Source organism: Poecile atricapillus, chromosome 2 (assembly GCF_030490865.1).
Source record: "Poecile atricapillus isolate bPoeAtr1 chromosome 2, bPoeAtr1.hap1, whole genome shotgun sequence".
Taxonomy (NCBI): domain Eukaryota; kingdom Metazoa; phylum Chordata; class Aves; order Passeriformes; family Paridae; genus Poecile; species Poecile atricapillus.
The window spans coordinates 137,778,288-137,792,579 of NC_081250.1; the positions used below are offsets into that span (position 1 = coordinate 137,778,288).

The window sequence follows — 14,292 nt, forward strand, 5'->3', positions numbered from 1 at the left end:
GTAATTTTACTTGCTGCCCTGCTTCCTCCTCACCCAATATTGAACTTCACAATCTCATGGTCACTGCAGCCAAGGCTGCTCCCAACTTCCATATCTCCAAAAATGCCTTTCCAGTTCATTAGTATGAGGCTAAGCAGTACACCATTCCATGTGGGGTCCTCCAGTCTGTGTGCCACAAACTATCAGCAATGCCTTCCAGGATCCTCCTGAGCTGTTTCTGCTCTGCCATGTTGCTTGTCCAGCAGATGTCAGGGTAGTTAAAGTCATTGTCTGACAATATATTAGAAGACGGAAAACAAGGCAAGAAGTGAAATGACAATGATGACTGTCATTGTCATTTGCTGATGATAGCTTACCCAAAACATAAATAAGGACAATTACTTGTGAAGAAATAAAGAAAGGTCCTGCAAAACAGAGTAAGCAGTAAAATGGAAGGTTAAATACATTGTATTTTCTAGGAAAAAAAAAAATAAAAAGGCATCAGATGAAGCTAGTGAACAAAAGGAAAAATACTTCTTCACTGAAATGTCCTCGTCATAAAATATTTAGAATACAAAAATTATGTGTGGGCTTGAGAGGAAAAAGAGACAAAATCATGGATGAAAAAGTCCATCAAGTTTTACTTACTCCAAAAACACTGGATTTAGGAAGTGTCTATGTCACAAACTGTTAGGAAGTTGGAAAACATTTGGTAGAAGTATCACTGTATAATTGCTTGTTCTTTTTTCCTTATATTGTACCTAGTTAAATCAATCTTTATTATACCTCTCTACAACTGTTCTCATATTCTTATAATCTAGGGATTACAAACAGGAAATTTTATGTTGAATGCATTGTTTGAAAATTAGATAAAAATACTGTTAACATATTTAGATAGCGCTGATCGAGTAGAGTAAGAAAAATTCAGTAGTGAATTGTGGCCAACAAAGCAGGAAGAACACAAGAGTGAAATACAAAATTAATTAATATCTTGGCATTAAGTTAACAAGGGGAAGTGACCCAAGTTTCTGCAATGTATGCACTTTTTCTCAATATGTTCAAGTGATATCTGAAATATAAATAATCTTGAATTATAAAACTTGCAATAACTTTCAGCAGGCATTGAATCAGTACACAGAAAATTGTCCTGTATGAGTAAACTGTTGGTTAGCAGTGTTGCACAAAAAGAAGTGTTTAATTTTTTTAAAAAATACAAAACAGTATTTGAATTTAAGAATTTTAACTAATCATGAGACTTACGTGGATTTTTACCATTAGTGTGAGTCTCTGCATGTCATTCTTTTTGCAAAATTAAGTTAGGATACACAAGGAATAGAACTGGGGGGAGAATCCATTTAAATAAGTAATTTTTATGATCCTGATGAGAAACACAGAGAAGAGTGGATAGAAAGACAATGGAAAGAATCAGAACAGTGAAAATATCACAGGAGAATATACACTGAAATTTATAAAACTGAACTTTTCAGAAAGTAGAAACGTGTCATAGATTTAATTCCTGATTTTGATGTGCAGAAAACAGAAAAGCTTCACTTCCCCCATCCTCAGAAAAGGGGGATTACATAGTATTTAACTAAAGAAACACATCAACTGTCTTGTAAAACCCAAAACTACACAATTAAACTGAATAAAGTCTCACTAATTAGCCAATAATAAGAACATCAAGTATTAAAGCTATATTTCTCTTGGTGGAATGAACATGAAGGCATATGTTTCATAGATAAGCTACTTTCACAGTTTGTCAAAGTGAGACCTTCCTGAAGTCTGTGTTATGGCAAATGTATCTCATTTCACACATTTGAAATTCATGTTTCTAGACATAGTTAGGGGACTAATAATGGATTCAAATAATTCATTGTATTTTGTCACCAATAGAAAAGCAATTTTGTTCATCATGGAAAAATATCTCTGTGCCATCTGCGACAAAAAACCTCAGATGTGTCTGAAACTCAGTGCTTACTTCTATGAAAACAGGATGAAATGTGGATCACGAACTCAAGACAGCTACCCCGGGCTGTGCTAATAGCCCAAGAACTAAGGAACTCAAGCCATAGTGCTTGAAGCAAGATGAATGTCATGCTTTAAGCAAAATGAAATCTTCTGAAATACTGGGTGTCAGTATCCCAAAGAAATCCCATATCCTAAATTTAGTAGACAAGCCAGTCTACTTTGCTTCAAATTCACTTTTTACCTAGACTGCTATCTAGCTTGGTATCTTAAATAAACCTCTACTAAAATCTAGTAGAGGTTAAACATTGTACTTCAGTCAATGTAACCTTCTTCAGCTTTACTTTCTTTTGCAATTAGATGGGGGTATGTCTGATGTATTAATAAATATATTTTGTCCTAATAGGAGGCAGAACTATCAGTAGAACTTGTTGATTTAAGAGGCTTCAAAGAATAGAGAAAAATGAAACAGATACACCAAAAGAGAAAGATTTCCCTCAGATTTGGCCACAGCACAAAAACTGACGGTAGGATATCAGGACCTAACAGAACAAGACTGCCCTGAGGTTAGTTCAGTCTCTTTCAGAAGACTTAAATCTGACCTAAACAGAACTTCCACTTTCCCACATGATGCTGATAGAGGATTTTTTTGTACTATGTTTACATTACTGATTTCATTCCATACAGCATTTTTTCTATTAATTTACACCAACTATTTAGATTATTTTTTAATCCCACAAAATTTTTTATACAGTTTCTGTTGAAACAATGTATAAGAAATATCTTGCATTTAATCTTTCATACACGTCCAAAGTTACAAAAGGAGACAAGTATATATGAAATCTATTACACTTAAAATTCTTTTATAAAAATTTCCAGGAACTTTAATATTCTATAGCTAGATTATAAAAGTTTTTTGTGTATCAAAATAAATTCACAGTTGTGCAAAATCTTATCTCAGAAAAATGGGTTTCTTTGAAGGCTCTGCCATAAGTTGGTCTCATATTTTGTGCAGATGTTTTTTACTTAATTATAGATTAAGACCATTCAGTTCCAGTGTTAGAGTATGTTGGAGATTGTTTCTCCACTACTATTTAGCTAGATACTTCTTTCCTCTTCACTATGGCTTTGAGACTAGAAGTGCTACTCTGACAATATGGCACCATATCCTGAAATATTGAATGATCCTAAGTATTCATGTAACATGCCAATGGTTAAAACTATTAATTTGTGGTTTCTTCTGATAGTACTGATACGGAAAGTCTGATAATAATCCATTATTTATTTGTTTTACTTGGTAATTACACAAACACCAAAGTCTGATCTAATATCTAAAGAAAGAATTATGGTTTTCAAATAATCCCTAAATAATATCCCAAATATTTCACTTGCAACTTCTAAATATTCCACGTTTTTACTTAATAATGCTACACATATATTTGAAGCATGAAAAAGACCCAAAGCAGTTTATACTACAGTGGATAACAGATAAAATATTATCTATAGTGAGGCAGTGCTTGTATTTCTGTCTTGCCTAATCCCAGTATTAATTATTCTACCTTTTAAAGTAGTTTTATTTAATGGGATACTGGAAAAGGGATCTCAAAATAACAGTGCAAATTTCTGTACATTAAAATAATCTCACAAATATTTACATCTATTTTTAATACTTACATATTTATAGTGTTATCCAGCTATTAAAACCATAAAATAACTCCATATGCAACACCTCAATGCAGAAGTACGTAAAGATTTTTTATTTCACAAAAACTTCCTAGATTCTCTCAAATGGCAGATACATAAAAGAGGATTAACTCTTAGTTCCTGTAATAACATGAATTTAAAAGAATGAGTCAGCTAAAAACTGATAAATACAGATGTATTTAAAAAGTAATTTGTCTATTTCTATCACTAACAGTGATGTGGCATATTCAATTCTATTCCAGTCAGAAAGGAGGTGTCCTATCTTGCACTGTAAGCAAGTATACTATTTTGGGGGACAATGGGGAAAGGGCACTAGGTGATGACATCCCATAATATTTTTTCCTCATAGTCTATGTAGGAATAGGAAAAATCTTAAAAACACCTGCCAGAATCAGACCCAAATGTCATTTAGATTTAAGAATGTCTTCATGAATTTTGATGGGATGAGGCATGGATGTCTCCAGTACCTCTAGTTAGTTGAGTCTGAGAAGCACAGAAGCAGATATTTAGGCATCAAAACCTCTTAGTAGTAAATTATTTTAGCGTAAGTCCTGTTATCAAGTAAATTATCAAGTAATTAAATCCAACATATGCAGGTCTCTAAAGTGAAACAATAAAATATATAGTACCCATATTATCTATAAGCATTTCATTGCATTTTAGTGGTTTTACTTTGAAAAAAGATTACAAGTTCCTGAGAAATGCCCATTAGAAGCTGGAGCACCAAAGGAATGCTATTCCTGATGCTATTCAATTGCATCTTATGAATTACCTCAAATGGGTGTAATTTGTGCCTTTCAAGATTGCTCCATGATGAAAACTAAAACAAGGGCAGTGGGAATGATCAGAAGAAGATTCAGTTAAAAAATCTGCTGGATCTAATGTAACATGTTAATGTAATTGTATCTTTCATGTAAGTATAAATTTACAAGACTTAAACACATAATAAATACATGCATAAATAAATACAGTATAAGCCTTAGCTAGGTGTCTGAGTAGTTGATAGTAGATAGTGGAGTTTGTGAGGTGGAAGAGGTCAAGTAACAGTAATGTATTTGATCTAGCCAAGAGATGAACAAGCAAGTTAGGTATACACTCTAAAGAATTAATGAAACAACTTAAACTGAAATTTTCTTTGACCCTGACTTCTAGAAATCATCATTCTCTTAAGTATTTCTAAAAATTCTCTGAAAAGGGGAAATTCTTTGCAAATTTTTGATTCCAGTAAATAATTCAGTGTTATGTCACAGCCCTGAATGCACAGTTCTAATGCAAATACTCAGTTTACCTCATTGGACTTTCTCTTAACTTCTAATTCATAAATCTCAAAGCTAAAATTGCAGAACAGCTCCTAATTCAAAATATTACACATTTATACATCTGTTTTCATTGCCTACTATCTTTACTACAAAGGACTTAACACAGTTTTAAAAACAACAGAAATAACAACCCCTTAAAACCAGACTTGCCCTTGATACCCTTTCCATTTTATTTTATGACCATTGACCAATTTCTGATATGCCTAATGAACACATCCTCCCAAGGATCAAAGTGAAGGCAACTTAGATTTAAAAATTATCCCATACTCTGGATTGGCAGTGAGGTGGTAGTGCAGAATCCCACAAAATAAACCCAAACCAAAACTAAAGGAGAAAATAAAGGCAATCCCCCCCTCAGAGCCACCACCACCACCGAACACCTATCCATTGAGTGCTTGCTGCATTCAAGTGCTATTTAGTGAACTAACTATTTTGTAGGGCAAGAGAGAAATAGGTACAATATCTAGGCATAAAATCATAAAGCTGATTATATGGAGCTGCTGTTGTGAATGTTCATCCTTTGTAACCTTCTACCTATTCATATTCAATTAATTTTATTCTTGTAGAACTGTAGCTTCTAAGAATGAATGTAACTCATGAATAAAAGAAGGCACAGCGTATAAGAATAGACAATAATCCTCTGCCTTCTGCAAACTAAAACTGTTGCAAGTAAAATTAATTTTATCAGGAAAGAATCATGTAAATAAAAGAATCGACAACTTGAGCTCTGGAAGTTAGAGTTTAGATCTAAAACTCATCCTTTTCCACTCAAATATGGTTCTAGTTCTGCTGTATTAGCAAAATATTAAACTTGTTCATACTAATCATCATCATGCACCTTTCAACAGCCTGAATGTGGAAATCCTAGGTCTTAATGATTACCATGCATTGAAGTACTAAGATCTTCCTACCTTAGTCCACTAGAGTTGAATATCAAGAGTGCACAAATGCACTTGTACCACACCACTATGGAGCTTTATTTTATACTACAGGAAAGTCATGGACAGAAAAAAACCCCAGCAAGTCATATTGTGAGGGTTTATTTGCAAAATGCTCATTCACTCCATCTGCCGATTCTCAGCACTATCAGCTCCATTTCTAGTACACACTGTCACTGGTTTAACTTTTGCCTCTCCTCTCTCATTTTCTGGCGAATATTAACTGGTTTTGGTGCTAGACAGAAACCACACAATGAATAAAGTTCTTCTAAGGAAGACTTATATCTATGTTTAGAAGTAATATAAAAATAACAAATTTAACTAATTCTGTAATAATACTGAAACACATATATATGTGTGTATATATATATATTTAACTTGTACTTTAGCTTTTTTTTTTTGTTTTGCTGTTCATTCATATAAAAATTGCATGTTCTTCCAGAAATATCAAATAGCAACAGATCATTTATATAGTGCATTATGCACTTTATAACCATAAAGAACAACACTATTAGGTTTTTCTTTTTCTTGGCTCAAAACTTAGCAGTAATTCAAGTTCACTTGCAGTGATTTTTTTTATGTTATGATAGGCATTAATTTTAAAAAGTGTGCGGGAGGTATTAATTATTATTTACACATTCATCTTTAAATAATCACAGAATTATTTAATTTTAATAGTAGTCAATATTAAATAACAAAAAATAAGACTAAAGTTACATGACAAAACTCAATCACTGCAACAACACATCAAACAAAATGCATGCAGTTTCATGTAACAAAAGACCTTTAAGAGAAATTTTTTCTTTTGCATTTCTTACAATTCAGCTTATATTTTCCTCTTTTTAAAACCAACAGAACCGGAAATAGAATGCATCCATTAATTTGAAGGAAAAACATTTCATTATGTTGGCCTAATTTTTGGCACACCATTACATTTGCTTCCAATGATGTATCATTACCTTTGTAGTTAACCTTGAAACCAATTGAGCCCACACTTTCATCCGTTTGAAGGTGCAACCACATCTGATTGCTCATGCTCACAATTAAGTCTGGTACAAAGCTCCCGGTTAACCTATGGATAGAAGAAAATTTCTGTGAAGCCATTAAGCGTAAGTAAGGAGATTTTTTTTTTCCTTTTTGCAAGAAGTCTAAATAACTATCAAGAATTTTTTTAATGTTTGTTTTTAAATTCATTGCATTCAGCTCACACTAAATTAGTCATTTATTGGCTGGCCAGCCAAGACAACTCTCTCATTTCCAGTGTCTGGAAATTTGATAGTCTATAAGCTCATGCAACTACTGCTTATGTTGTATTTAAATATTTCATCTCACTTTCAGTTGCTGCTCCAGAAAGACCTGAAGCTTCCCTAATCCTTAACTTTATCTGAAAATCCAGTATCCATTACTCAGGTACATGAAGGCTTATCAGTGGCACTAGAAGCCCAAAATGAGGCATTAAAACGATTCTTTGATTTTTATGGTATGCAACTACCCACTTTGAAATGCATGCTTTGCATATTTAAAAGAAAGCTGTTATTTTTAAATAGCTGCATTATTATGAAGGTCTGTGTTCCCTACACTCTCTCACCTTCTCTCATCACCTCTTCTACAACAAAGGAAGAACAGCCTGACAAGACTCAGCTGTTGTATATTTGTTCATGAAGAAAACTAACAAACATCACAACTTTAAAAGCTTCTGCTGATACAGAATGCTGATCAATAGAAAGAACTAAACTTGATTTTCTTTTCTTTTTTTTTTTTTTAATTTCAATACTGTTAGTAAGAATGTGCAAATCAGTGCAATTCTAAATGACTGGTTGATTCTATTTGCTGAATGAACAGTGTGATAGCAATAAGGAAATGTGAAAGCTGCAGTTTTATGTTGTATTGAATTTTCTTCCCAAAATTTTGTCTCAAATTTAGTTATAATTTATTATCTGAAATAAAATGCTGAAAAGTTTCCAGATATTTTTCATTCTTGTAAAGTTGATCACAAGCACAATACTGTATATCTGTGAAAACTGTTCATTTTTTGAAGTTCTAACCATTCTTTAAAGCTAGCTGAAACTGAAAATGGACTATTCTAAATGTATTTTATAGTTAATTTTAGTTCTTCCCTCTGGTCTTTTTTAGCTTCCTTCTGTATTAAATAGTCTGCTGTGAGAAAAAAACATGTCTGTTTCCCACATCTGTGTTCACAGATGGAGCTACTAGAAAGACTCTTGCCAGAACTGAACAAGTAAATGCCTGGCCAAAATAACGTATTAGCTGCTCATTCCTGCACTAAAGGAAAGTGTCTTTAGTGAGTTTAGTCTTTGCCAAATTAGTAGATTAACAGGATGTTTCTGAGAAACAGCATTGATGTAGTGGCTAACAGAATTTTGCAATTGATACTGGTAACTGACAGTATGTATTTTGAATATGAAGGGCATTGAGAACATTAATCTCTCTGCTGTGTCAGACAGAGTAATTTCTATGATAAATATCCATCAAAATGTTCAGCATTTCCATTTTCTGAAATTAATTATAAATACTTTTTTTCATCCATAGTTTTAACAAGAAATACTTTCCAGTTAAATAGTACAGGGAAAAAAAAATTGAAAATGTGTTTTCAAAAAAAAAAAAAAAATCAAGAGAACACAAAAATCACTTGTTGCTCCACTTTTTAAGTCCTTAGGGATCCCCGTAAAACATTTAGGAATGGGCCACAGAGCAATAAGGTCCAGAAAAAACATTATTATATGAAGGAAGCTATTTAAGAATATAATGGATGTCTGCAGTTGAGAATTACTCTTTCTGTCCTTCTGGGGGTTGATGTAGCTTCCTCTTCCTGGATTCTTTTCTACCCTGGATTCAGTACCTAGATTCCTCTCCTGGAAGTACATGTTCCCTTTTAAGAGCTGAATAGTGAACACTGACAGCAGTAGAAATGTAAGTATGTGATTAGGATGTCTCCCTTTTTATTAAACAGCTTAACAGTTACAACACTCAGCAGGGTGTTTTCCACTTCTTCCTCTATGACTCCAGAACTACTCCTCCCACATCCTAGTGACATATATTCTCCCCGAGAGAGTACACTGAAGACTGGGTTTGAGGATATTCAGAAGATTATAACACTCTCCATTTGCTGAAGACAACCTTGTAATGTAAGATTGGACACATGCACACCCAACACAGCAAGCATACTAAAAGATTGAATTTCACGATTTGTACACTGGATTTTCAAAAGGCACGTTACAAGAACCAGTGCCTAGATGGATATTGCATTAAAAGTAACCTGCAGCAATTGTCAGATCAAGCTGCTGAAAGCAGACTTCCAAAAATCCTGAAAAAGTGCTGCAACTGATATATGGAGAAGAACCCACCTTTTTTGTCCTTCTTCCCCTCTATCCCTTGTTTTGTTTTTAGTTCCATAGAAAAGCACTAAGAATGGCTTCATATTAGTCATCTTTTCAAACAGACTAAAATCAGGTTTAAGTTCATTTGGGTGCCAGGGTCACCAGGCTGGAGCAGACTGTCATGTTGCTGGGTGCATGGATATACAGGCTCAGAATTACAGGCACCCAGAGAAACTTAATGGCAAATGCTGAAAAGAATTTGGAGTTTAGCTACTTCTGTGATTACCATCAGCAGAGTAGGAATAATCAGGACTGTAATTATCAATTTAGGAAGCATAATTCTATTGAAATGCCACTTAACTTCAGTTTTTGCTTCTGAACCTTCCTATCAAGCAGTGCCCAGTAAAACTAGCAGATTAAACACTTGGGTAAGTTTCCTGATTAACTCTGATAAATTGGAAGATAAATGTTTTCACATTATTAACATGTAAACCAGACATATTTAAACCAATGTTCTTCAGCAATTGTACAGAGGAAAGATAATTATTTTAAGATTTAAAATCTAAAAATTAAATGATACAACAGCTGATTTATTTGCTATGCATCATATCTCAGACAAAGTCTGCATGGCTCACAGGAGAAAAGATTTATATGGTTTTTACAGTACTCAATTATCTTCCATCTTCCATGTAATTTTTTAATGCTTTTTAATCCTAATAACTTCAGCACTGATACTTCTGATCACAGAATAATGATTCTACTGGTAAACAAAAATAATATACTTGTGGTTTATTGTATAATGTTACTTAACATACTAAACCCCCATAAATTAATGGGGATTTTTTTTTGCTTTTCCAGGATCTTCATAGTAATAATTCTTTAAAATCATTTACCTAGTTATTTACAGAACAGATTCTCTTATTGTATGTTAACACTTGACAATTCTAATTAACATTTTGAATTTAAAAAAAATTACTCAGAATTCTTATATTTGTGACAATTTTAATTGTTTAACTCCATCATATCTCCCCAATTTAAGGTACATCATCACCATCACCATGGTAACTACACCATCATTACCTGGCCAAATGCTGGTCTTCTCATGGATAATAATCCTAGAATCAATATTTAGGTTGGAAAAGACCCTGAAGATCATCAAGTACAATGGTTAAACCAACACTGCCTAGTCCCCCACTAAATCATGTCCATCTACACATCTGAACACCTCTGGGTATGCTGACTCCAACACCACCCTGGGCAGTCTCTTCCAGTACTTGACACTGGAACAATGTCCAATCCTTCTGAAATTAGTCAGATAAAAAAAAGCCAAAGACAGTGTTTCTCCCTGATAAGCAAGAGGGGAGAACTGGTGGCAACAGATATGGAGAAGGCGGAGGTATTTCAGTGCATTCTTTGCCTCAGACTTCACTGGTTGTTAGGCATCCTATTTCTCTCAAGTCCTCGATTCTCTACATGTGATTTGGAGGAGAGAGGTCACTCACACTGTAAGCAAAGAGCAGGTTCAAAACCACCTGATGAAACTGAACAGTCACAAGTCTATGGGGCCTGAGATAGATCCCAGGATCATAAGGAAACTAGCTGATGTCGTCAGGTCACTCTCCATCACTTAAAAAGTCATTGCAGTCATGTGTTTACAGGAAGGAGGAAAACATCACTCCTGAGAGAAAGGAAGACCCAGGGAACTACAGGCTTGAGAGCTTCAGCTCTGTGTTTACCCTCCAGCAGATCGACACTCCTGTCCAACTTGGTGTCATCTGCAAATTGACTGAGGGGCACTCAAACCCCTTGTCCAGACCATTGATAAAGATATTAAACAAAATAGAACAAAACAGAAAGGACAGAATGATTACAAAACCAATTAAAAATAGAAGGTTAGATAATCAATCCTCTGGAGGATAAATTTAAAGGGGAATTCATTAGAAAAAATCTGTAAATCTTAGAAAACATGTATGTTCTGTTTGAAGTTTGCAATTTCAAATATTAATGAGGTAAAATTAGGACAGAAAAACAGGCAAACCTTGGGTTTAGTGTACTCAAACAAAACATATCACTGTTATGGTGAATAATGGAAAATGACAATATGTAAAATGGTTTAAATACATTTCCAATAAATATACTGCAGGCAATATCATTCTAAAGAATCCTAATTTTTTATTCTTTTGTTTTATGATTAAATATATTTTGCAGTAAACTTGTATCACATTCTTATCTGTGTTTCAATTATTAACTTATTTGAACTAATTATAACATCAGGTATTTGCTGAAACATCAGTTTTATTAAAATTAACAGCTAAATATTATTTGGTCTTTAAAAAATATCTTCTAAATAGCAGATAATCTCTTACTAGCAATTATTTTTTTAAGCATTAGATCACTTTTTTTTAGCAAAATTGACTCAGATTTGAAAAAGTAAATGCAATGTACTTTAAAAGATATTAATTTCTGCTATATGATATTTATTCAGACTAGAACTAGAGTTACATAAAACAATGTATTACAAGGCCTAATTTCAGTGTTCTGCATATGTTCAAGTGACTGTGGAACAAACAGAGTCACTGACTTATAATACTGTCTTGAAAATTTCACAAATGAATAAAATTCTGAACTTGTCTTCTTGAGACAATTGTTAGTATTATTGCCAGAAGCCAAGTATTTGAGAAATACGGATTTTGAAGTTAATCACTGATTGTTAATAATAAATCTAGGATCACACATTCTAGAAAAATGTCTATGAATGATAAAAATCTGTTCAAAACTCAACGCTGGTTTGCAATATATGGTTTAGGTTATTCCCTATTCATCCTTTCTCTTTAGGAATTTTCTTCACTATGTTAACTTGCTCTTCTGAGTTATCTATAATAGTCAACAAGTAAATTAGGATCAACATGCTATGGTACATCTTTTGTCATGCTAACCTTGCTAGGAGACTGAAAAATTTGTGCACAAGTTCTCCATGTATATTTTTTAATTATTTTCTTATACACTTTTAATTTGAGAACACACAAAGGGAGTGCAATAGTTCCTAAAATTTTCATGTCTACACATAAATGCCCACCCATGCCTTTCAAACTTCTGATCTGGGCTCATCTTTTTCTATTGTGACTGTCTCTGACTTCAGAACAGTAAACACTTAGCAATACCTTTAAACTGTCACTTTTAGTAATTTTAGAGGCTCAGCTAGGTTTTGTTCAGATTTACCTGATTCTAAAAATTACTTAGTCTTATCAAAACACATTAACGACATACTTCAATGTACACAAACTGTAAATGTAAAAGACTTACACTTGAAGTACAGTTTTAGGATCACCCACTTCTCCTCCATCACCAATTGTTAGTGTGTCATAGCCAATCTCCAGATCAAATTCTTCAAAATTTATCTGAATAACCTACAAAATAAAATAAGTAAATATATATTAGAAATAAATAAATATACTTGAGAGATGAGTCTGTAAATCAAGCTTTCCAGCAGTGTAAATAAAAGTGATCTTCCAATTAATAATTGCACATAAGTTTAGCATATTTCATAATAAATTAGTGTAATTAACCCCAAAGTTTTGGTCCATGAAATGAGAAATATAATAACTTTTAGGTATCATCACTCTGCTGATCTCCTCAAAGCACCATGATTCCACTTATTTATGTAGTTGTTACATGTTTATTTCAGTTGTGGGTAATCACACTACATTTTGATTACTATATACTGAAAGGGCAAGATAACTAATTGCATTTTGTGCAATACCACTGTCTTCAAACACCAACTAAATAATTGTACATCACTGAGTAAATGCAGTGAAGGTGAAGAAAATAATTTACTTCTGACATCTATAATCTGTCTCAAGAAGGATAAAGAGGAATCAAAGGTAAAAGTAATTTTGTTAATTCATGAAGCTGAGCAAAATATAACTATTAGAATCATGGCCATTTTTAATATCCTGTAAATTAAACCACTCTATGCATATTTCTGCTGAAAGATAAAAATTTCAGCACCATTTTAAGAAAATGATGAATTTTTTACAAGGGACGGGAAGGGAAGGGAAGGGAAGGGAAGGGAAGGGAAGGGAAGGGAAGGGAAGGGAAGGGAAGGGAAGGGAAGGGAAGGGAAGGGAAGGGAAGGGAAGGGAAGGGAAGGGAAGGGAAGGGAAGGGAAGGGAAGGGAAGGGAAGGGAAGGGAAGGGAAGGGAAGGGAAGGGAAGGGAAGGGAAGGGAAGGGAAGGGAAGGGAAGGGAAGGGAAGGGAAGGGAAGGGACATAATTTCCACCCATGTATTAATCATGGTAACTCTGTCTTTAGCTCCTCAAAACTTCATGTGGATAAAAATGACAGAATACTTATATGTAGGAATTTTAATACTGTAATAAATCATATTTTATTATAGTTATAATTGAGAACTGAGAGCATTTTTGTTTAAAGATGTGGATGCCATTCTGATGGATTATTATCATGTCCTTGAAAGCTCATATTCCTTTGTTACACTGGGGTTCTGGTAATTGAAGGACATGTTTCTACAAGCAAAGCTAGTACAGGCAAGTTGGAAACCTGGCATATGTTCCAAGGATTGCAATTTATTCCAGGGTTTGCAATTTGTTCCAAAGGGAGGAGAAACACTTTCATTTAGAGGTGTAAGTGGTGATATAAGTACACTGAAGAACAGCCAGTTTGGCATATTCACATATATAAACACGTGTGTGTACATATACGTGTGTGTACACGTATATGTGCCATACCCCCGGGACTGCGTCAAATGCAGAGAGTTAAAAGGACACAGATGGAAAGGACATAGAAAATTGTGTAGGCAAGCAGCTGATTTGCTCTGATTGAGTAAAGAGGAGAAAACCACACATAAATCTTCCTAATCTTATTAGTTTAAAAAAAACATTCTTTGTATTTTGTACTGTTCTAGCCACAGAATTTGCAATATTAAAGATAAGAATTTAAACTGAAATCCATAACTACATTTAAGGCTGACCCATACTTCATTCAGTACTTAAAAAGCAACCAAACAAAAACAAAAACCCCCAAACCAACGAA

At 33.7% G+C, this 14,292-nt stretch overlaps 1 protein-coding gene across 3 annotated transcripts in view; it reads right to left on the minus strand.

Moving 5' to 3' along the window:
* Positions 1-14,292, minus strand: part of CSMD3 (CUB and Sushi multiple domains 3) — a 573,013-nt gene that overhangs the window by 280,386 nt on the left and 278,335 nt on the right. For all 3 annotated transcript variants that reach the window (XM_058831785.1, XM_058831783.1, XM_058831782.1), the window contains 2 exons: positions 12,547-12,650; positions 6,865-6,977 (listed from right to left, as the gene is read on the minus strand). In XM_058831785.1, the coding sequence (XP_058687768.1) occupies positions 6,865-6,977; positions 12,547-12,650 (217 nt within the window). The remainder of the gene's footprint in view (positions 1-6,864; positions 6,978-12,546; positions 12,651-14,292) is intronic.